Genomic DNA, 22,892 nt, shown 5'->3' on the forward strand with positions numbered 1-22,892 from the left:
AGCACTTGTTTAGGGTTAGAGCTGCCCCCTCTGGGGACCAGGATTGTCCAGCCAAGGCCATTGTCCGGGCCCCTTCCCCCAGTCCCTCCCAAGCCCCTTTGAACCTGAAGTCAGATATTTTTTTTCTCCCCTTCTCCCTCCTAGGCTTTCCCCACCCAGGGCCTAGGGCTGGAGGTCTGGGCTGGTAGGAGGGGGAGGGAGAACCTTCAACTATGGTTCTAGATATTTGGGTCTCTGAAGAGGGGGGGCAAGGAACTTGATGTGCGGGACCCACAGCGGGGGACCCGTGGGGTGGTGTGTCCAGTCCCTCTGGCTGGACAAAGGTAGGGAGACTCAGGCCTAGTCAGTCCACATCCCGGCCCCTAGAAGGGAAAGTAGGGTTTCCATCCCTTGGTCTGGTAGGTGAGGGGCCTCTGGAGTCAGGAAAGCTGGGGATGGAATGGAAGCTGGTCTGGCAGCCTGTCCCTGGTGATGGGGTGGATTTTAGCAGGCTGGGCAGAGGGGTGCCAGGCATCACAGTTTTGAAAAGTGAAAGTGTTAGTCATGTCCGACTCTTTTCGACCCAGGGATTGTAGCCAGCCGAGTTCCTCTGTCCATGGGATTTCCCAGGCCAGCATACTGGAGTAGGTTGCCATTTCTTTCTTCAGGAGATCTTCCCAACCCAGGGATACAACCAGGGTCTCTGGCATTGCAGGCAGATTCTTTACCATCTGAGCCACCAGGGAAACGAATCTGGCCAGTTGTCTAAACAGGAATTGCCTAAGTTCCTGGACTGCGATGCTGGAGGACAATGGGGAAGGAGCCTGTTAAAAATTGAGGAGTTAGCCCCAGCGGGACTTGACACATACAGCATAAATGTTTGAGGAGTTGAGACGGTGGCAGGGCTCGGGTGAGGAGACGGTGCCAGGGTGTCTGTAGAGGGGTCCTGAAGAACGTGCAGGGGGTATGGGAGGGACCCCTCACCCTGCTGTGTGTGAGCGTGGGGAGGGCTGGGCGGCCTGTTGGGAGCTGGAAGTGAAGGCCCGCATGGGGGACCTGCACCGAGAGCCTAGGAGTCTGGGGCCTGGGTGGAGATCCCTGGCTTTCCCCTTCCAGACACCGCTGCCACCAGCAGGCAAACACCCTCCGCCTCAGTTTCTCCCACCCCCACCGTCCCTTCCCCCAACCCATCCAGGGGGCGGGGCCAGAGGTCAAGGCTAGTGGGTGGGATTGGGGAGGGAGAGAGGTGTTGAGCAGTCTCTAGGAGATCCCTCGTTTTCCTAGGCCCCCGGCTCGGGGTGCCTTCCTTCCCCATGGCGGGACACCTCGCTTCTGACTTCGCCTTCTCGCCCCCGCCGGGCGGTGGAGGTGATGGGCCGGGAGGGTCAGAGCCGGGCTGGGTTGATCCTCGGACCTGGATGAGCTTCCAAGGGCCTCCCGGTGGGTCGGGGATCGGGCCGGGGGTTGTGCCCAGCGCCGAGGTGTGGGGGCTTCCTCCGTGCACCCCGCCCTATGACTTGTGCGGAGGGATGGCCTACTGTGCGCCGCAGGTTGGAGTGGGGCCGGTGCCCCCAGGCGGCCTGGAGACCCCTCAACCCGAGAGCAAGGCGGGAGCCGGGGTGGAGAGCAACTCCGAGGGGGCCTCCCCGGACCCCTGCGCCGCCCCCGCAGGCGCCGCGAAGCTGGAGGAGGAGAAGCTGGAGCCGAACCCTGAGGAGGCGAGTGAACTGCTGGGGGCGGGAGACCGGTGACCGCGCGGGCCGGGGGCGGCCACGCGAGGGGAGGTGGTCGGGGACCCAGGAAGGGAGCGGGCGGAGGCAGCTCCCCGGAGCAGGGACTGGTGTGTGGCGGCTGCAGGCCGCTCTGAGCTGGAGCCAGGTGGGAACCAGGGGCCGGAATTTAAGAGAGAACCGCAGGTGAGGGCAGGGCGGCCTGGGGCAGTCGGAAGGCGGCCTTGCTTCCCCCCTCGGCCCTTGTCAAGTAGGTCCTTCCACTTCCTAGGTCTGACCTGGGTCGGGTCACTCATTACCAGCCAGCACCAGACCTAGCTTGGGGTCTGAGCCCCTTCTACCTGGATCCCTTCTGGGAAATTTGCGCCTTATCAGACCCGGGATCTCGGGCCTTAGGGTTAAGTGTGGCCCGAGGGTGAAAACAGTGCTTATCCCAGGGTTATTGTTCCTGAGAGTCTAGGGTGTGACTGGTTTCTGATAGAAGCTCCTGTTTGGGCTGTGTGAATGTGTGGAGTCTGGGTTTTCCTTCCATCAAGTTTAGGGCTTGTCTTCCCTTGACCTCTGCCTTGCTCCCAATAAGTCACAGTCGGGCAGAGTGCACACCCTGACACCCCCTTATAAGAAAGCTGGAACACCAATTTCAGCCATAATTACATAAGCAGTGAACAGGGGGAGAAAAGGGGAACAAGTCATCTGCAGGCCATTCCTCAAATGGAGGGTTTGCTGAGGGATTGAAGTCTTCTGCATCTAACCCGCTGGGGACTATTAAGGATATATCTTCTAGTCTGAGGAAGAGACAAGTGCAAGCAATTAGAGATGAAGTACTAAGCCTTTAGACCTCTCCGGAGGAGGTGTGATTGGTTTCAGCTGACCAAGTAGCTCTAGACTCTCTTTGCTGGAGGCGACTGCTGAGCCTTGAATGATAATGGCTGCCAATTGTGGTCCATTTCCTAAGTGCCTGGCTATGGGCTCAGTTTCTACATCATTATCTCATTAACCAGCACAAAATCTCCTAGGGAGGTATTATTAGCCTGTTTCATGGGTCTTAACTGCTAAATGGTGAAGCTAGAATTTGAACTGGGGTTCATCTTATTTCAAATCCCCAAAATATGATTCAGAAAAGCCAAGATGGGAGGAGCTGACATTTACAGGCTTGCGACATTGGTTGAGCAGAAGTTGGCCTATTTTGAGTTTGACGGGACTGACGTCCCATCAGATAGTGGGTTGGCCGCAAAGTTCATTCATGCTCAAATGAACTTTTTGGCCAACCCAATACTTCTTTAGGTTTCTAGGACTGCACAGAGGCCTGACTATTCTTCTTCATCTTCTGGCCACTGGCCTGCTATTGGAGAGGCTCCATTCATCCACCTTTGTTCTGTCTACCTTTCCTTTCATCCACTGTCAGGGCTCAAATGTCTTGTAGACATAACCACCACATGTTCAGTCTCCTTCTGGGATGGCTCCCTGCACTGCCCCCTCCCTGTCCATTACCCAGAAACTCAAGGCTCAAATTAGTCATCCTCATTCCTTTCACATCCTTACATCCAGTCCTTTGGAAATAATGCAATCTTTACCTTGGATAGAGATGCTGAATGGATCACTTGGAGCCATCCTGGTCCCAGTCGCCATCATCTATTTATGCTGGGATTGCTGCAGTTGCCTCCTTACTCTGTGGTCAGTACATCAACCGGAGTAATCAAGAGTCAGGTCATTTCACTGCACAAAACCCTTCAGCGACTTTCCATTTCTCTGAGTAAAACTTAGTCATGATGGCAGCTGCAGGATCTGTCTGGCTCACTTCTCTGATCACATTAGCTCCTCTTCCCTTTCCTCAGCCCTCACCCTTCTCTGGCCATGCTAGCTTTGTTACTGGCCTTGCTGCTGACTTTGCTACTGCCCACCTCGGGGCCTTTCCACTTAACTCCTTCCTTTTGCTCAAACATGACCTCTGACTGTCTTATTCAAAATTGTCCCCTTCCCCATAATTCCCTACTCTGCTTTACTTTTGCCCGTAGCACTTCTAACCTACTGAATAAGAATTATTTCATCACGATGAAAGCTCCATGGGGCCAGGGTTTTTTGTCTACTTTGTGTAGCCACTGGCTTACAGAAGGTGCTTAATAAATCTGTGGAATTTGTCAATGAGGATGCTTTTATATTGCAAGAAAATAAATAAAAATGCTTTTATATTGCAAGAAAATAAATAAAAATACTTTATTTAAAAATAAGGGATAATCAGGTTTTTAAAAATTGAGCACTAACTATATAGAAAACACTTTATTCATACCGCGTATGACATGTTTTGTAGTGTGCATGTGTTTGTGAATGTGCATATCTTGTTGTGGTTTGTGGGACCTTCAAAGTAATCTGGAGAGAATCAGAGACATGGTGCTCTGTATTTCTCTAGATGCAAAACTTCCTCAAACTGGGGTTAATACTAGAGTCAAAAGCTTTTGTGAGTACTAAAGAACTGAAGGGCAGGAGCCCCCTTCCTAACCTGACATGTGTCCTCATTGAGGTTAGGGCTTCTCTTTCCATTATTGAATGGTGTTCTGCATCTGGTGGATGTGTTGCTTTCTGGGCTAGATGACATTTGTGTTATTTCTGGTTGTTAGGTGGGCAGCCTAGAGGCAGAGATACTCTCACATACCTTGGGGCCCAAATGGAAGAGAGGGTGAGGTGGATAGCTGTCACATGTTCTTACATATCCTCTGCTTTTTAAAATGCAGTCCCAGGACATCAAAGCTCTTCAGAAAGACCTTGAACAATTTGCCAAGCTCCTAAAGCAGAAGAGGATCACCCTAGGATATACCCAGGCCGATGTGGGGCTCACCCTGGGGGTTCTCTTTGGTGAGTCTCCTGCAGCATGTTTTGACCCATGAAACACGAACTACATCTGCCCTGGAATGAACATCCCTGAATTGGGAGCTTTCCTCCCCACCAAGGGAGTGGGGGAGGGTGTTGCTACCCTCTTTATGGGTGAGGGTGGGGTGGGGGGAAGATACTCGACATGGACTTTTGAGTTCTCTGGGAAGAGTATCCAGTGTGGGGTCTTGGAAGGGTGGGAACAGGTGGCAAGGCCTGTGTCAGTCTTGGGGCAAAGGGGCCCTACCTGCTACCTCACTTTGCCTCTTCCAACCCACCTCCCCAGGAAAGGTGTTCAGCCAAACGACTATCTGCCGTTTTGAGGCTTTGCAGCTCAGTTTCAAGAACATGTGTAAGCTGCGGCCCCTGCTGCAGAAGTGGGTGGAGGAAGCTGACAACAACGAGAATCTGCAGGAGGTGAGGGTGGGAGGGATGCACAGGGACGGCCCTATCTCGTCTGATTTTCACTGCTTTCATCTCTGGCTGGCAGCGCGCCCTCTGGGAGCCAGTGGCCCTCAATGGCATGAAGTGTGATTCCTCTGTTCTGCTGAGAGCAGGTCCAGGGTCACTTGTCTAAACCTGTCTTTCCAGGATCTTTTTCATACCTCCTGGCCCTGGTGACAACTGGCTGGTACTCCTGAACAGTTGGCTCTTAAAGTCATTGTCTCCCTGATACTGATCCTTAGCACGTTTGGGGCTTGCCCGCCCATTTCTTTCCTTGTCATCTCCTCCCCACCTGCCCAGATATGCAAGGCAGAGACCCTTGTGCAGGCCCGGAAGAGAAAGCGGACAAGTATTGAGAACCGAGTGAGAGGCAACCTGGAGAGTCTGTTCCTGCAGTGCCCAAAGCCCACCCTGCAGCAAATTAGCCACATCGCCCAGCAGCTCGGGCTGGAGAAGGATGTGAGTGCACCTGTCTCTGTCCCCGTGTTTTCCGTCTCCTCCTCCCCAGTCACACCTCCAGATCTCATGACCCAATGCCCCTCTCCCGTGTCCTCCACTCCTAGGTGGTCCGAGTGTGGTTCTGCAACCGTCGCCAGAAGGGCAAACGATCAAGCAATGACTACTCCCAACGAGAGGATTTTGAGGCTGCTGGGTCTCCTTTCGCAGGGAGACCCGTATCCTTTCCTCTGGCGCCAGGGCCCCATTTTGGTACCCCAGGCTACGGGGGCCCTCACTTCACTACGCTGTACTCTTCGGTCCCATTCCCTGAGGGTGAGGCCTTTCCCTCGGTGTCTGTCACCGCTCTGGGCTCTCCTATGCATTCAAACTGAGGTGCCTGCTCACCCCAGGAATGGGGGGCAGAGGAAGGGGAGAGCTAGGGAGAGAACCCTGGAGTTTGTGCCAGGGCTTTGGGATTAAGTTTTTCATTCACTAAGAAAGGAATTGGGAACACAATGGGTGTAGGGGCAGGGAGTTTGGGGAAACTGATTGGAGGGAAGGTGAAGTTCAATGATGCTCTTGACTTTAATCCCCACATCACTCATCACTTTGTTCTTAAATAAAGAAGCCTGGGACCTAGTAGGTGGACATTTTTGTCTTTGGTTTATCCTCTAGTTATTGAAGAGTGGATAGGATATTTAATAGTGTGTGTTAACAGCTCTCCGACCCAAATGACCCCGAAACGAAGGTTGCTGTTTACACTGCGCAGAGTCACAATGTCAGAGGGAGGTGTGGGGTTGGATCCCAAGTTTATATGGATAGGGCTCTTTATAAGTGTGAGCTAGTTCTTAGGAGCCTGTGACTTGCGGTCCTGTGGAAATTGGAGATGGAACACCTTTGCCCAAAGATGCAGTTATTACATAGTCTGTTCCCTACTAGGATCTGGTTTTTTGCTTTCCCCCATTCTACTCTGTAGTCCTCAGTGGCCTTTGTGCTAAGAAATCAAGCCTTGACTCATTTCTTCTGTATATCACCCCAACCAGAAACTCCACTTTGGGCTTTCTTGATACTGGGGTCCATTTGGTTTTCACTTAAGGTTTTTGCCTTGTCTGTGACTCACCTACCACTACACACCCTTTAGTCCTGACTCTGCCACTTCCTAATTAGGGCTCTTGCTCTGGAGCCTTTCCTTGATCCATAAAAAAACTTTGGTTGGTAAGTCTAAGTAGAGACGGAAGGGGATGGACATGCAGGTTGCAATAAGATAGGTCAAGACAGGACTTTCCTAGTAAGAACTATAGAAACACTGCTTTGACAGTGTGCTGGCTTGGTGTGCAACTCAGAAGAGACTCAATGTAGCATATGTGGGTTATATCGATACTGGACCAGGTTGGCATCTGCTCTAGCTGGTGTCTCAGGTTTTCTCTTCTCGGTAGTACTGATGAAACTTGTAGAAGTTCCACCACCCTCATGAATTTGACCAAATCCAATTTACCTTATTTTAACGGCAGTGAATGTTTTCCTTTAAATTAGCAACTGTAATTACCTAGATTCCCCTTTTCCTGTTTTCCTCTGCCTCATCTGCTTGTCTCTTCCTGTAAGTATCTGAATTAATTTTCCAGACTTTAACCAACTCCATTCTCTCAAGAACTGGAAAGCAAGGAGTATCAGACCCACACAAAGAGCAAATACCTTAGAGCGTATGAAGCTGCTCATTCTTTATTTGGAAATGGAAGCAAAGCTCTGAAGTCAGGTCACAGTCAGCAGCAGGATCACCCACAATGTAAGGAAGTTTGGGGTCTGTGCTCTAGGTTTTCCCAGAGATACCTTAGGCGATACCATCAAAAACATTAAGAACTTGCTTGTTCAAGGCTGGAGCTTATAACTTCCCAGGCATGACCTGTACAATTGATGGGTGCTCTTGACCACAGACATTCTAATGTCCACACAGCAAGGACCCACAGCTTGTGACAGTGGGAATTTCCAGCTCACTGGTAACGTCCTGGAGGCAGCAATATCTTTGGCAGGAAGCCATCTTTTCTGTCACCGTGGCCACGAGGCCCTGCTCCAGGCCTTGAATTGATAATCCACAGGAGTGGACACTTCTCCTGTAGTCATTCCCTCCTGGAGAGGCAAGGACAGAAGAGGGCAGCTCTTAGGATCCATTGGCACCCTTAGTGTCCACCCCTGGCCTGGAGGTGCCGGCTCTGTCTTCTGTTGCTTTGGTGGTGGGCCTTAGGTCTGGATGCCTGCACGACAGCCTGGGCACCGGAAGTCAGCCTCCCTTGCAGCCTGAATGCTGCAACCAACACAGGCCACGTGGAACCAGATGTCACAGCCATCACACTGAACCCAGGCCACTGTCTCTTCTTGGGGTAGGCAGCAAGAAGGGGCTGCACAGGGCTCCCCGCCCCCAACTGCAGGGGGAGCCCTGGGGTTGCTCAGTGGGTGCTTCCGAGGACGCCCACGCCGATTTCTGAAGAAAGGGACACAAAAACCAAGGTCACTGGAAACCTGCAGAAGCCTGGAACTTCCACCCCCCCCAGGATAACTGCAGAGGGAACCCATAGAGATTCACTAGACTAATGGTGAATCTGGCTAGCAGAGCTATCCCAGATCTTGTCATTGCAACAGGTGTTCTACCTCCCATCCCCACCACCCAAGCAGATAGGTACATCTCAGCCTAGGGCTCTAAAAGAACCAAAGGCAGTGAAATAAAGCCAAGTTCACTTACCCACTGGGTGTCAGTGGGGTTTTCTCTACACGGAGTTTCTTCTTAGGCTCCGTCAGGACTGGTGAGGGGCACTTGGGAGCCTCTCTCTCATCATCCAGTTCTTCCAACACGCGGTGAGCAGACTTCCTCCGGTTTCTTGGGGGTGGGGCAGAAGGGGCGGTCCCCACTTCCCCGGTGGGAGTGGGAACAGACGGACTCTGTGGCCCACCCCCACTCCGTGAGAAGGTGAGGGGCTGGGAGTGGAGCTTGCTGAGGCTGCCAATGGAGTTGAGGATCAGCGTTGCTTTGGGGGCTGGGGAGAGGGTGCTGAGGAGGCGCTGTGGAGCCCCCTGGGAGGGCAGCATGGGCCGGAAACCAACCCCGGTTCCCTCTTCTCCCCTAGATCGTGGGGTAGTAATGGCAGCAAAATCTTGAGGTTTGACTCGGACTTGCTGAAACAAGTAGAACTCTGAAGGGCTGGTTCCTGGGGGCCCTTCAGGGCCAAAGGTCAGAAGATCACCATCACTCAACTCCAGCCTGTGACCTCTTGGGAGTCGGACGTTATTGACCAAAGTCCCTGTTGATTATGGGGCACCAGACAGATACAGAGAGCAAAAAAAACAAACGACCGGTCAGAAGTGGAGAAATCTGGTCCTGTCTGGTTTTCTGGGGAATACGAGGAAGAACACATGCATGTCATGAAATCCTCACATTCTAAGTCCCTCAGTAGTAGGTGTCATCAGATAAGAAACTCCCTGTGAGCTAAGAATGAGTTTTTCTCTTTTTTTTTTCTCATGCTTTCCCTCAAGGCACATGGAATGAACTTCCCTCAATCCACTAAGGTCTGGGTCTCAGAGATGCTCACTCTCAGCTCCAACTCAGCACTTATCAGCATAGCTCAGACTATCTGGGTTCAAATCCAAATTCCACCATTTACCTGCCACGTGACCCTGGACAAGTCAGCCTCTTTATGCTTCATTTTTGTAAAATGGGGCATTTGTGCTCACCTATATTTAATGCACATAAAACAGTTCTTGTCTCATAATAATCAGGAAATGAATGTTGGCCAATTGAAGTTGTCCACTCCCCACTCGCAAAGACATATTTTATTTTATGTTTTTCAAAGACATATTTTAGCTAAGAGGAAACTAAGACTTAGAGAGGTGAAGTGGCAGGCCTGAGTGATGTTACCAGGGGCCAACAGCAGAACTCATGTAAATCCAGGCCTTCTGAGGCTGCCTAACTGCCTCCAAGACAGAGAGTAAGGCACATGTCCAGATAATTAAAACAATTCAACATATATCACAACTGCCCTAAGGCAAGAACAAGTGTCTAAACAATCTGGAAACTGAAGTCTAAGCTTGCCCCTCCTCTGCCCACCATGGTCTCAGAACAACCCCACTGTGACGCTCCAGGCTGTGGATCTACCTCCCACCCCCTCTAGGAGCTAAACAGGATCAGCCCCACAAAGAGCTTCTGACACTGCACATTTCTGGTGGAAAGACAGTCTGCATGACAACCGTCCATTCAACCTGATGGGGAGTTTGGGAGGCCGGCAGAGTCCCTATGGAGTCTCTTAATTCATTCCAGCCTAGAACTGTGACTGCCCCGGCATAAGGCTGCCCTGCTCACTCCTCACCTTGGCTGCTGTGGTTCTCCAGGCTGACCCTCCAGTCATCACCCTGGCGCTCCGCATGCAGCTCTGCGTGGACCCCAGAGATGAAGCCTGGCTCGTGCTGTGGCCGCAGGGTCACATCACAGAGATCGGCCCTGCAACCCAAGCGGTAGGTGCAGCCAGCTCCACTTGGGGGGTGGAAGGTGTGGAGATCGACATCCTTGCCGACCCCTATGCGCAGCAGCTGGAAGCAGGGCAGCATGGGCGGGGCCCCCTCGGCACCACCTCTTCACTTCAGGAATCCATCACCTTGTCCCCGCCCTGGGCCATGCACAGCTGGCCTAAATTCACTTTCCGTCTGATGCAAACTTGAGCTATCCTTCGTGCAATTTCGACTTTGAGCACACTCCCTGAGTAGGGCAAATTCAGGGTGCAGGGAACCTAGGATGCGATGTAAAATTGGCTGTCAATAGCTTTGCAACTGAAAAAATTTGGTGAAAGTTCCAGTGTAGTGCAAAATAGAAGGCGTCCTGTGGCACGAAGTTGAATCGGATCCTCCCTCAGGCCGCAAAATATTCCAGGAGCCTTCAATCTGTGCAAGTCAACAATACATTAGGCAGCTTCTAGGGCAATTCGAACTGTAGGTGTAGGGGGGCGGGGGAGGGGTGCTGCCTCTGTGTGATATACTAACTTGTCACTTCAGTGTAATTTGGAGAAGCTTCTTCCTGTCAAACCTGCTTTTCCTAATAGAGTAACCCTCCTGCTAGCTCACGCTTCACTCTTCTAACCAATCCCTCATTCATAACTAGCTAGCTTGAACCCCAGCGGGAAGTGTACTCAGTCACCCCTCAAAGGCAGTGCAAACGGGGCTCTACGTTGTCCAGCAAAGTGGAGCTAAACCCCTGCTTTCTGGTTTCTCCAGGTGGGATAAAAACAGAGGAAAGGGCTTCCCGGGATGATTCAAGACAAATCCAGCCTTATCCCTCCCCGCCCCAGCCCGGATTTGTATCTACCGCGCTGTGCAGTCTCGGAATGGTTCCCTCTCCAGGCAATGCCAGCCTGTGCCGCAGCCCAGGACCTGTCGGGATCCGGCCGGGGTTGGTGCTCCTGCGGCTGTTTGACAGCGAAGAAGCCAGGGCCAGGAGGGGCGCGGCCTCCGCGCGCGGGCATCGCCGACCCCGCCTTCGGAATTCCCGGATCTGGACTTCGAGCGGAGCGAGCCCGTCCCCCGAGCCGTTTCTGATTGGCCATCTCGTTTGCCCTCCTTCTCTCCATTGGGTGGCGCGCTGGGATCTCCCGCCTTCCGCTTTTTCTGATTAGTTCACAAGTTTTCCCGGGTTCCCGGAGTTGGGAGGAGCCGCCAAGGCGCGGAGATGCCCCCAACGCCTTAATTGGGCCTGGCTTTAGACACTACTGCGCCTGCGTGCGCCTCTTCCCCGCCTCCTTCCGGAGTGGTAACCCTGCAGGCTTTAGAGTGTCCCGCCAACTTGCCCGCTTTGCGCAGGCGCGGTCAGGGACCCTGGCCGCGACCGGGAGCTAGGTGTGGGGGGTGTGGCCAGAGGACTGTGGGGTCTCTCGCGCCGGGTAAGGGGCATTCGGGAAGAGTCAGTTGGGGGCGGGAAGGGGCTGAGAGGGGGTGCGGGGGTGGGTTCAGGGGTCCACAGGGCCGAGGGGTGTAAGAGCAGGGTAAAGGAACAAATGAGGTGGTCAGAACAGCCTTAGAGCTCAGCGTCCAGCAGGGCGAAGACTCAGGAGGATCTGGGGGAGAGGAGGGAGGGAGTGCAGGCTACTGAGACATGAGAGGGTGAGGGGCCAGCATAATTCCTTCAGGATAAAAGCAAATAGTGATGTAGGGAGGGATAGGGGTCCCAGATTGGGAGAAAAATAGATGAATTCGGGTGGGAGGGTAGGGAGATCTTGACAAGACTTCTCTCTGCTCTAGGACTCTGGAGAGGCAGGTGGGAGGCAGGAATGGAAGCTGAAGGGGCGATAGAGAGAAACTGAGTGGAAAGTTGCTGGCACGGTTTGGATGAGATGTCCGAAACTAGCTGACTTTTCTGCTAAGGAGTCTAGGCTGCCTGGATTCCCCCAGTGATTCTGGGGAGGCATCCTGTGCTACATGTGGCCACATTCATCAGGGGCCAGGCCTTGGGCCAGCGCTTTGATAGGGAAGGACCCGGGAGTCATGGCTTGGTGGTGTCTGGATGGGCTTCCCCAAGGCCTTGGTGAGCCATGGAGAGAACTCTGGAGACTGGGCTCACGGCCCCTGCATCGCATACCTCAATTGTCACCTTCATCCAGGAACTGCAGAGACTATAGAAACTTAAGGAGGAGGGTAAAGGCACTGTCCAGAATTCTAAAAGTATGAGTAAAACTTCACAGCCCCTCAGCCTGTCTCAGTAAATTCTCTCCACCTCATGGCTGTTGCCATAGTCTGTCAGGAACCAGACTGAGACAAGCAAGGGATCTTGGGGTACTTCCTGCTTCTTTTGGGAAGTAGGATAAGAAGAGCTAAGAGTCGGATGGACCTGGCTGTTATTTAAGGATTATGACTTTGTTATTGTAGGGGCCCTCTCTTTGGAAGGAGGCCTGAAAATTGAATTGGAGTGTCCTTGTTTCTCCTATTGTTCAGGGGGGCATAGATGGCTGTAGACCGACTCTAGAGACTTCAAATAATGTGGAGATGTTTCGACCTTCAGGTCAGTGGGACCTGCCATGGGGACTGGTGATGGTGTCTCCCTGGAGAACTGAGTACCTTTGTCCTTATGATTCTTTAGGTTCCACTGGGCTGATTCCCCCATCCCACTTCCAAGTTCGGCCCCTTCCAACTCTGCCGAGAATGGCTCCCACATGGGCCTCAGACACTCCCCTGGTCCAGCGCCCAGCCCATCAAGATGTCTTAGAGAGGCGGCCAGACAACCAGAGACCTCAAGTGACCATGTGGGAACAGGAAGTTTCTGGCAAAGGGCAGGAACCAGAGTGGAGAGGCAGGTACGGATCTAACGTTACTGTTCTCTTGGACTTGCTTGTCAATGACCCTTCTTCACTGTATTAGAGTCCTTAGGCTATTTCAACCCTTAGTTCCACAGTTTGTTCATTTTTTTAATAAGCAGTTGTTGGTGTCTACAATGCATAAATAATAGCAGTGTGCTAGATGCTAGGGACAAAGATAACAAAAATAAGAGATCATGATATCAAAGAATTTAAAATCCTAAGGGAAAAAATTGGTTGACCCACAGCTGATTGTACTAAGCATAGTATAAGGCAGGCTGAAGAAGTGTGGGCTGGATATACAGACTGGGTGCTGTAGTAGTATGAGTTCATTTGGTGGAGCTGGCCATGCTCTCTGTCCATGTGTTGTCTATGAAAATTCTTATTCTTCATGTTTCATGTGAGTCTTTTTCCAAATGTACTGGAACATCCTTCTGCCATTTTGTTCTTGAGCAGGATTGCAGTTGGTTCTACTTTGGACCTTGTCAAAAGGAAAGAAGCAGGATGATGAAAGGGTAGTGTGAGAGCATCAGGAGATGGAGACTCTCTGTGGCTTGTTTGGCTACCCCCTAGTGCAGATGACACCACCCTTATGGCAGAAAGTGAAGAGGAACTGAAAAGCCTCTTGATGAAAGTGAAAGAGGAGAGTGAAAAACTTGGCTTAAAGCTTAACACTCAGAAAACCAAGATCATGGCATCTGGTCCCATCACTTCATGGGAAATAGATGGGGAGACAGTGGAAACAGTGTCAGACTTTATTTTTTTGGGCTCCAAAATCACTGCAGATGGTGATTGCAGCCATGAAATTAGAAGACGCTTACTCCTTGGAAGGAGTTATGACCAACCTAGATAGCATATTAGAAAGCAGAGACATTACTTTGCCAACAAAGGTCTGTCTAGTCAAGGCTATGGTTTTTCTAGTGGTCATGTATGGATGTGAGAGTTGGACTGTGAATAAAGCTGAGCGCTGAAAAATTGATGCTTTTGAACTATGGTGTTGGAGAACACTCTTGAGAGTTCCTTGGACTGCAAGGAGATCCAGTCAGTCCATCCTAAAGGAGATCAGTCCTGGGTGTTCATTGGAGGGTCTGATGCTAAAGCTGAAACTCCAATACTTTGGCCACCTCATTCGAAGAGTTGACTCATTGGAAAAGACCCTGATGCTTGGAGGGATTGGGGGCAGGAGGAGAAGGGGACGACAGAGGATGAGATGGTTGGATGGCATCACTGACTCAATGGACATGGGTTTGAGTAAACTCCGGGAGTTGGTGACGGACAGGGAGGCCTGGCATGCTGCGATTCATGGGGTCACAAAGAGTCGGACACGACTGAGCAACTGAACTGAACCGAACTGAAGGGTCCTTTGTCCAGTCACTTAATTTCTGTAGGCTACAGATCCTGTAAAAAAGTGTTGGAGAGTCCAGTGGTTAGGATTCCAAGCTTTCACTGAGAAGGACACGGTTCAGTCCCTGCTTTGGGAACTAAGATTCCGCAAGCTACACGGCACAGCCAAAAAAAAATTTTTTTTAAAGTGCTGTGGTTCTGGGCCTCAGTGAGGGAACTGTGTGAAGAATCATCTTATAAGCTGGTTTCAGCTCTCTAGAGGTTGGGACTTTGTAATTTATTGGGGTGCTGCCCTCTCAGACTTCTCATGCAGGATATCTAACAGTTAAATAATCCTAACTGGCACTTGGCCTTGCCATACTGATACTGGAAGCCATCACTTCTCTTTGTACCTCCATCAAACTTTTCCCTGCCCTTAAGTCAGAATTCAGCAGTCTCAGTGTCCTTCAGACTTCTCCAATTCAGAATGTGTAGCCTAATGATGTACACTTGTGATGGTTAACACATCTGCCTGTATATTGCCTTCAAGAGAGGTTATGGTCCATTAACTCAGCTAACTTTTGAGGTCCTGTGGACCCAGGTATGCTTAGTAGGGCTGCCTTGAATGATAATGGTGGCGGAATGCAGAGATCCCCGTGGCCCAGCTTCATTCCCTGCCATCTCTCCACATAGGAGCAGAGGGATCCTCTCCTCTTCTCCTATCTCCATTTATGCCTTGGCTGCTTTCACCACCAAACTAACCTGTCTCGCCTATGCTAACCTGTCTCTGAAGGTCCGTGGAGCTGGCAGGATCGCAGGCCCTGAGCCAGCAGGCTGAGCTGATCTCTCGGCAGCTGCGAGAGCTGCGGCGGCTGGAGGAAGAGGTCCGGGTGCTACGGGAGACCTCGCTGCAGCAGAAGCTGAGGCTGGAGGCTCAGGCTGTGGAGCTGGAGGCACTGGCACGGGCGGAGAAGGCTGGCCGCGCTGAGGCCGAGGGCTTGCGTGCCGCCCTGGCTGGGGCCGAGGTTGTCCGGAAGAACCTGGAAGAAGGGAGCCAGCGGGAGCTGGAGGAGGTTCAGAGGCTGCACCAAGAACAGGTGAATGTGGGTGTGGGGAAGGCTCGACTGCCCAGTGGGGAGCTGGGCGGGAGTTCCCCAGCAAAGAGCAGGCTTTGCCGAAAAGAGTGATGAGGTGTTTGGTGAAGGTAAAAAAATACAAGTGACCTGGAAAGAGGGAGAACTTTGGTGTGTTGGTCTTATTCAGATTGCCCTTTTCCACTCAGACTCAGGTGACCTCCCATCACCTGAAGCCCTGCTTCCTCTTCCAGGGGGAAGTAGTTTGTCTTTCTGCTTTACTCCAAGTACCCAGTTCATCTGGGAGCATCGGGAATGGGAGTGAGGGGTGTGGGAGGGGTCCTGAGATGGACTGGGAAGGGGAGATTATTCAGTCAGCAGGCATGTATCCATGCTTCCTCTTTGCCATTCCTGAGACAAGAGCTGGGACACTGGGGTGAGCAAATCAGTCAACTCCCTGTCCTCGTGGGTGGAGCTGACAACCCAGTGGAAGACACATTCAGTGCCTTATTTAACTATAATTAATTAACTGTGATCGGGAGAAGTACCATGAAGGGGAGGACAAAGGAGCCCCACTGGTCTAGGGGCTGGGGAAGGCCACAACATGACTCCTTCAGCGTATCTGACACCTTTACCACTGCTGGAGGTGCTGTGAGAAAGAGACAAGCTCTCTGCCTTCCTTGGGCTTCCTTCCGGATGGCAGGAAGTAGATAGTAAGCAGGTGCAGAAGCAGGATCATTTTGTAATGATAAGTGCAGGAAGGGCACGAACAGATGACAGGACCAGGCAGGTGATGGGTGGGGAGTAGCGGCCCCGGAAGGCGATGTCATGGAGATCTGAGGAGCTGGGGGAAACAGGCCTTTGGGTAGACTCTGAGGTGGGAAGGAGCAGACTTGTGGGGGACGATGAGAGAGCACTGTGGCTGGAGCAGAGTGGGCAGTGGAGAGACAGGATGTGAACTCAGAGGACAAGAGCTGGCAGAGGCCAAGGCATGACACAGGCTTCACAGACCCAGGGGAGAAGCTGGTCTGAATGCCATGGGAAGCCACTCAAGGATTCTAAGACCGGTCAGGTGATTGCTGTCATTGTCCAGGCCAGAGATGAGGTGGTTTACCTTAAGTTGGTGGCACTGGATATGGAGAGAAGTGACAGTGTTTCTGGGGGGATACCTGACAGGAACTGCCGATGGACTGGAGGGTGATGGGAAGTGAAGCACCAAGGATGGTCTCTGTTTTGCTGTGGCAGTTAGATGATTTCTCGGGTGATTGTCCAGGGTCACAGAAAGTGGGAGTGAAGGCCAAGGTTGAAGCAGGGGGCAGATTTGGAAAGCCCAGATGTGGGCCAGCTGGCCCCTGCTGAGTCCTCCCTTCTCTCTGCAGCTCTCGTCCTTGACCCAGGCTCACCAGGAGGCCATTTCCAGTTTGACCAGCAAAGCTGGGGGCCTGGAGAAGTCTCTGAATAATCTGGAAACCCGGAGGTCAGGGGAAACCAAGGAGCTGGCTGCAGCCCAGAGGGAGGCCGAGCTGCTGCGGAAGCAGCTGAGGTGAGTGCAGGGGAGTGGGCGACCCGAGGGGGACCTGGTAGTTGGTGGGTTGGTGGGGAAAGTGGGTCTCCAGGGTGGCCCCCTGATGGCTACTCTGCTCCTACCCCAACCCTAGCAAGACCCAAGAGGACTTGGAAGCTCAGGTGACCTTGGTTGAGAACCTGAGGAGGTATGTGGGGGAGCAGGTCCCTCCGGAGGTCCGCAGCCAGGCATGGGAATCAGAGCGACAGGAGCTTCTAGAAACCGTCCAGGTGAGAGAGTGCCCAACCTGGGACAGAACATGAGGGCTCAAGTCCTGGGCAAGGGCCCCTAGAGAAGAGCACAGTCCCCTGGAGAAAAGGCAGTGCCGTCGAGGGGTGCACAGGTTGGATGCCACCTAAGGGCCACTGGCAGACCTGACGGAGGTGGCTGCCCTCTGTCCCCACCCCGCCCGCAGCACCTGCAGGAGGACCGGGACAGCTTGCACACCACCACCGAGCTGCTGCAGGTGCGCGTGCAGAGCCTCTCACACATCCTCTGCATGCAGGAGGAGGAGCTGGCCCGGAAGGTAGGCCCCTGGCCCAGGCCCCTCGGCCCCTGTGCGCGGGAGGGGTTGGTGTGCCACTCCCAGAACCTGCCGACATCTTTCTTCCCCTGAACACTTCTCCTTGCTGTGGCTCCTGATGCCAGGGCAAGATAGGAGAAACCAGACCCACCTCCTTCCTCTGCTCCCCCAGGAGCCCCCACTCTCCCTGCTTCCTCCATCCGCAGGTTCAGCCTTCAGACTGCCTGGAGCCCGAGTTCACCAAGAAGTGCCAGTCCCTGCTGAAGCGCTGGCGGGAGAAGGTGTTTGCCCTCATGGTGCAGCTGAAGGCCCAGGAGCTGGAGCACAGAGAATGCGTGGAGCGACTGAAGGGACAGGTTGCCTGGAGCCCACTTCCTCCCGTGCTCTCCCCCAGCTCCCTGCTGCTTGCGGAAGGGATGGCGTTTATTCACCAGATACTTGGGTGGCTCCCCTGTGCTGGCTGCACAGCCCTGAGTAAAGGTCCACAAAGACCTGCTCTCATGAGGCTTACACTTTGTGAGGTGGGTTGGCCTTAGGTAGGGTGTTTGGGGATGGCCTCTTCAGGAGGTGAGTGTTTAAGGATCAGTGGGTGGCATGGGCCGAGGCTATGGGTCCTTATGGGCAGGTCACAGGGCAGTTCCTCAAGGTGTGGGCCATGGAACATGCTTCTGAAAGGAAACCTGGACCCAGACTCCATTCTCAGGAATGGGGCTTCTTGTCTCCCAGCGTGGCCTTCTTTCAGAGACCTCTGCACTTGCCCCTGCCATGCCAATGCTTCCCCCACCCCCGCCTTACAGCCTTCTGCTCTGGACCTGCCTCCGTTCCTTTCCCAGGTGGCAGAGCTCCAGGAAAGAGTGGAAACCCAGTGCCAGGAGCAGGCCATCCTGCAGCGCTCCCTGCAGGACAAAGCTGCTGAGGTGGAGGTGGAGCGGATGGGCGCCAAGGTCAGCGTCTGAGACGGGCAGAGGCTGAGGGAGGGTAGGGAGACCCCAGGCATGGGACCCCTTTCTTTACCTCATCCTTCCTAGGCCCTGCAGATGGAGCTGAGCCGCACTCAGGAGGCCCGGTGCCGGAGGAGGCAGCAGATGGCCCCAGCGGAGGAGCAGCTGAGGCTTGTGGCCAATGCTGTCAGCAGGTATCTGGGGTGGAGGGTGGGTGGAATAGCGTTCCTGCTTCCTAGACTTCCTGGGCATCTTGAGGTTTAAGAGCCTCAGGCAAGCGGGGCTGGAAGGCTGGTTGTCTGGAGGAAGCAGGGCTGGAGGTATCTAGCCCTGTAAAAGTCTCTGTGTTTGTTTTTTATGGGGCACCCCCCACTCCACCTGGCCACATTCTTACCACGGTCACTTGTTATGACTCCCACCCCTGCATGTTTGGCTGAGATGAGGTTAACTTCCTCCTGCAGTTAATAACAGCTTGAGCTAAACAGAGCACCTAGTAGGAGATGTAAGAGACGCAGGTTTGTTCCCTGGATCGGGAAGATCCCCTGGAGGAGGGCATGGCAACCCACTCCAGTGTTCTTGCCTGGAGAATTCCTTGGACAGAGGAACCTGATGGGCTACAGTGCATGGGGTTGCAAAGAGTCAGACATGACTAAAGCAACTTAGCACAACACAGGAGGATCTCTACCTTCAGAACTGTTCAAAGATGGGGAGTATAGACACTTGATCTTTGCTTCTTTAAAATTTTGCAGGCATGCCTTGTTGGGTTGGGAAAAAATTAAACCTATTTTTTTTCTTTTAAAGTTGAACACCAAAACAATAAATAAATAAGTAAAGTTGAACACCCACAGGCATACCTTGTTTTATTGTACTTTGCTTTATCATTCACATATATTGCATTTTTTACAAGCTGAACGTTTGTGGCAACTCTGCGTCAAGCAAGTCTTTTGGCGCTATTTTTTCCCAACAGCGTTATTTTCAAATTAATGCTGTTTTTAAATATCTAGTTGTTTGTTAAGACATAGTGCTATTGCACACTTAATGGACTACAGTGTGGCATATGCATAACTTTTATAAGCACTGGGAAACCAGAAAATCTATTCCACCTTTGCTTTGCAGTACTGCTTTGCCATATTTGCTTTGTTGCAATGGTCTGGAACTAAACCCACAGTATATCCGAGGTCTGCCTTTACTTGCTTACTAGATATTCCATCTGTTAATAAAGCATATGCCAGTTTCCTTTTTAATCAGTTGCAAGCCTGTCTCTCATACCAACTTCCTAGGTGTTTCCTTCACAGCTGTTGTGGTAGAACCTTTAGAAACTAGACTGCTGAGAAGCTCAGGTTTCTTTGCACAGGTAACAGCCCTTCCTCAGCTTTGGATGTCGGCTTCAGCTTCTCTTCCCCTTGGACTGATCCCCCTTCCCTACTTTCTCCATGTATGTAGCAGCACAGGATAGAGGGGGTCGAGTCCTTTTGGAAATGAGATGGGGTTGAGGGTTTGGTGACCTCGTGTCCTCTCCAGCTTTCAGACCTGGCTCCAGGGCACCGTGGCCGAGGTGGAGCGTGCCGCAGCCCGGCTGCCCAGTCTCAGCAGCCGAGTCAGCTATGCTGTCCGCAAGGTCCACACCATTCGGGGTGGGTAGGGTGACTGCCAGCCGCGCCCTGCCCCTGCCCCTGCCCCACCAGCTCTCTCATCCTACACCTACCCTCCTGCCTTCTCTTCCCCGGTCCAAGCATCTCCTTACACCCCTGTTTCCCCTCCTCTCTGCAAATGCACCTCTCATGCTCTCTGCCTTTTCTTCCCAGGCCTGATGGCTCGAAAAGTGGCCCTTGCTCAGCTGCGCCAGGAGAGGTGAAGTCCAGGCCCCTTTAGATTTACTGGGGGCAGGAGTGGGGCTTTAGGGTGTTGGTTGCTGGGACCCAAAAAACACGAGGATGGAGGAAGGATAAGGGCTTAGGGGTCAGGCAGCTGGGTGATTTCCCCCATCTCTGTTTCCCTTCCTGTCTCAGCTGCCCACCACCCCCACCGACCACGGACATGAGCCTTGAGTTGGAGCAGCTGCGGGAGGAGCGGAACCGTTTGGACGCAGAACTGCAGCTGAGTGCCCACATCATCCAGCAGGAGGTGGGCCGGGCCCGGGAGCAAGGTACGCCTGGTGCTTGCAAGTCATCGAGCGCGAGCCGGGGGCCAGAGTCAGGGGGCCTTAGGGAAGAAGAGGAGGAGGGAAGAGCTGGGGTCTAGGGCAGGGAGGAACCTGAGTGGGCACCTCCTCTTCCCAGGGGAGGCGGAGCGGCAGAAGCTGAGCCAGGTGGCCCAGCAGCTGGAGCAGGAGCTGCAGCGCACGCAGGAGTCCCTGGCTAGTCTGGGGCTGCAGCTGGAGGCAGCTCGCCAGGGCCAGCAGGAGAGCACAGCAGAGGCTGCCAGCCTCCGGAAGGAGCTGACCCAGCAGCAGGAGATCTACGGGCAAGGTGTGCAGGAGCGGACGGGGGCAGTCCCGGGGTCGGGGAGCGGTGGGAACCATGAGCCCAGACTCCCCTGACACCCTGTGTGCAACTCCACCCCAGCGCTGCAGGAGAAGGTGGCCGAAGTGGAAGGTCGGCTGCGGGAACAGCTCTCAGAATCAGAAAGGAGACTGAACGAGGCTCGCAGGGAACACACCAAGGCTGGTGAGAGTGGCTGGGATGCACATGGTGCTTCCAAGAAGGAGGAAGTGTTGAGATTATTGTCAAAACTTTATTTTGAAAGCTTTTTCTGTTTGAAGTGTGCAAGTCATGAAGTTATCAAGGAAGACTAATTCTCAAGTGGTAAACACACCTGTATAGCCAGTGCCCAGATCAAACAATAGCACTTGACCAGCCCCAGATCCCCCCAGCTCCTCCCAGTCACCCACCCTCCACAGAGGCAACCTGACATACCAACGATTACCCCCAATTCTTATTGGGAAGAATTTCAAACACTTAGCCACATTAAAAGAATCATGTAATGGTACTCATCTGCCTTCTCCCCTTAGAACAGCAGTTTATAACCTTTGATCACCTTTCCTGTCTATCTGTATATTTACACATATTGATATATATACATCTAGGGGGGGAGTTACTGAGAGTAAGTTGACAACCTGACTATTCAGCTGCATCTCCCACAAGGAGAATATTTTCCTATGTAACCTCAATAGCATGGTCACACTTTAAGAAAATGAACTTGAACTGCACAAAATCTGATATCCAGTCCCTATTCAGATTTCCCCTCCTGCCCTCCAGGAAGCTTCAGGGATGCGGGAGGTACTTGGGGTTGACAGATTCACAAGATTCTAGAGCATCCACCACCCCGCCGTCTGTACAGCAGAGACTGAATGCCACAAAGCGCCGTGGCTCCCTGAGTCACAGAGCTGGGGACCCAGTGTGCCCGCCCATGCTTCTAGGCTGGTGTTCTCAGTGCCCCGCAGCCTCTGGGCTGCCAACACCCATCCCCTCTGTGGCCCGGCTTTCCTGCAGTGATCTCCCTACGCCAGATCCAGCGCAAAGCCACCCGGGAAAAGGAGCGGAACCAGGAGCTCCGGCGCCTGCAGGATGAGGCCCGGAAGGAGGAGGGGCAGCGGCTGACCCAGCGCCTGAAGGAGCTGGAGAGGGACAAGAACCTCATGCTGGTAGGAGGCGGAGAGACTGGGCCCTTCTTGGGCTGGCTGGGGAGCAGAGCTGGGGAGAGGGGAGGGGGCCCTGCCTGGGCTCGGTGGCGTTTAACCCTCTCCTTCCCAGGCCACCTTGCAGCAGGAGGGTCTCCTCTCCCGTTACAAGCAGCAGCGACTGTTGGCAGTTCTTCCTTCCCCGTCGGATAAGGGCATACCTGTGGAGCCCAGCCCGAAGCCCTCAGAGTCGTCAGCACCCACACCCCCGGCAGCAGCCCTCTGCATCAAGGAGTCCATCAAAGGTAAGGGACGGAGGGCAGGGGGACCCTGGGAACCTTTCCTCCAGGCACTCTGCAGGGCTTGAGCCTTGTTCTCTGTGACCCTGGAGGCCCACAGCCTGCCTTGGGCCAAGAGCTTTCTTTCTCATAACCCTCCCACATCTGGTAGCAGCCCTGTTCCTTGGCACTGTGACTGTGACGGCTTTGTCCACCTCCTGTCCCTCCAGGATCCCTTTCTGTCTTGCTTGACGACCTGCAGGGCCTGAGTGAGGCCATTTCCAAAGAGGAAGCCATTTGTGAAGGGGACAGCCAGACCTCTTCTTCAGTCTGCCTCTGACCAGCTGTGAGGACCAGGAGGATGAGGATGGAAGGGGAATGGGTCGGGAAGGGGACTTCCTCCAGCCGCCCTCGGGGACACCAGCTGCCAAGATGTCATGAATTCTCCCGTGGCTCAATAAAGATGACAACAGTAGGAGTCATGGTTTGGACAGTTCTCTTTGGGGATACAAGGAAATTTTCTCCCCGGAGCCTCTCTTGTCTGGAAAACATGAGAACCAGTCCCTTATACAGCTCTTTCTCTAGATGGTTCCTTTTTCAAAACCCCTTTCCTAGGCTGCCTGGGAGGTTTTTGGAGAAGCTCCAGGTTTTGTTTTATTCTTAATTTTTGTCTTAAAACTACCTCTGGGAAATGGTCAAGGCAAGGGCACGAGGCAGATAAAACATTCACGCGTTCAGCAGGAATCACAGAGCCAGGCAGCGTCCTGCCTTGGTGGGGGCACTGGTGGGTTTGATT

At 53.1% G+C, this 22,892-nt stretch overlaps 3 protein-coding genes across 7 annotated transcripts; 2 read left to right on the forward strand and 1 right to left on the reverse strand.

Moving 5' to 3' along the window:
- Nucleotides 1-1,230: 1,230 nt before the first annotated feature.
- Nucleotides 1,231-6,098, forward strand: POU5F1 (POU class 5 homeobox 1). Its single transcript, XM_043907988.1, has 5 exons — nt 1,231-1,697; nt 4,439-4,559; nt 4,861-4,991; nt 5,319-5,477; nt 5,582-6,098. The coding sequence occupies exons 1-5, from the start codon at nt 1,293-1,295 to the stop codon at nt 5,846-5,848; spliced, it is 1,083 nt and encodes a 360-aa protein (XP_043763923.1). The 5' UTR covers nt 1,231-1,292; the 3' UTR covers nt 5,849-6,098.
- Nucleotides 6,099-7,145: 1,047 nt separating this feature from the next.
- TCF19 (transcription factor 19) lies at nt 7,146-10,985 on the reverse strand. The gene is made up of 4 exons (XM_043907990.1): nt 10,798-10,985; nt 9,809-10,376; nt 8,191-8,746; nt 7,146-7,932 (listed from the first exon to the last, which is right to left on the reverse strand). The coding sequence occupies exons 2-4, from the start codon at nt 10,044-10,046 to the stop codon at nt 7,692-7,694; spliced, it is 1,035 nt and encodes a 344-aa protein (XP_043763925.1). The 5' UTR covers nt 10,047-10,376; nt 10,798-10,985; the 3' UTR covers nt 7,146-7,691.
- A 231-nt stretch (nt 10,986-11,216) lies between these two features.
- On the forward strand, nt 11,217-22,574 carry CCHCR1 (coiled-coil alpha-helical rod protein 1). 5 transcript variants are annotated; one of them, XM_043907932.1, is made up of 18 exons: nt 11,217-11,368; nt 12,417-12,483; nt 12,562-12,775; nt 14,892-15,195; nt 16,551-16,714; nt 16,830-16,965; nt 17,151-17,261; nt 17,465-17,614; nt 18,092-18,202; nt 18,287-18,393; nt 19,721-19,833; nt 20,005-20,050; nt 20,209-20,345; nt 20,479-20,667; nt 20,764-20,865; nt 21,691-21,842; nt 21,952-22,123; nt 22,327-22,574. In XM_043907932.1, exons 2-18 carry the CDS (start codon nt 12,468-12,470, stop codon nt 22,434-22,436), a joined length of 2,334 nt encoding a protein of 777 aa, XP_043763867.1. In that variant the 5' UTR covers nt 11,217-11,368; nt 12,417-12,467; the 3' UTR covers nt 22,437-22,574. The 5 variants fall into 5 exon arrangements, with proteins under 5 accessions (XP_043763867.1, XP_043763870.1, XP_043763871.1 ...); XM_043907935.1 differs by having other exon boundaries at nt 21,994-22,123; XM_043907933.1 differs by having other exon boundaries at nt 11,238-11,368; nt 12,351-12,483.
- Nucleotides 22,575-22,892: the final 318 nt, after the last annotated feature.

This window comes from Cervus elaphus, chromosome 7 (assembly GCF_910594005.1).
Source record: "Cervus elaphus chromosome 7, mCerEla1.1, whole genome shotgun sequence".
NCBI classification, from domain to species: Eukaryota; Metazoa; Chordata; class Mammalia; order Artiodactyla; family Cervidae; genus Cervus; species Cervus elaphus.

Bases quoted from the DNA above. Each gene is read 5' to 3' on its own strand.
- POU5F1 (XM_043907988.1), top strand. From the start codon at position 1,293: ATGGCGGGACACCTCGCTTCTGACTTCGCCTTCTCGCCCCCGCCGGGC. The intron at 1,698-4,438 runs GCGAGTGAACTG...TTTAAAATGCAG, and splicing joins TGGAGCCGAACCCTGAGGAG to TCCCAGGACATCAAAGCTCT. The intron at 4,992-5,318 runs GTGAGGGTGGGA...CCACCTGCCCAG, and splicing joins ACAACGAGAATCTGCAGGAG to ATATGCAAGGCAGAGACCCT.
- TCF19 (XM_043907990.1), bottom strand. From the start codon at position 10,046: ATGCTGCCCTGCTTCCAGCTGCTGCGCATAGGGGTCGGCAAGGATGTC. The intron at 8,747-9,808 runs GTGAGGAGTGAG...CATAATCAACAG, and splicing joins GGAGAACCACAGCAGCCAAG to GGACTTTGGTCAATAACGTC. The intron at 7,933-8,190 runs GTAAGTGAACTT...CCCTTTCTTCAG, and splicing joins ACCCCACTGACACCCAGTGG to AAATCGGCGTGGGCGTCCTC.
- CCHCR1 (XM_043907937.1), top strand. From the start codon at position 11,904: ATGTGGCCACATTCATCAGGGGCCAGGCCTTGGGCCAGCGCTTTGATA. The intron at 16,715-16,829 runs GTGAGTGCAGGG...CCCCAACCCTAG, and splicing joins CTGCTGCGGAAGCAGCTGAG to CAAGACCCAAGAGGACTTGG. The intron at 19,834-20,004 runs GTGGGTAGGGTG...TTTTCTTCCCAG, and splicing joins CAAGGTCCACACCATTCGGG to GCCTGATGGCTCGAAAAGTG.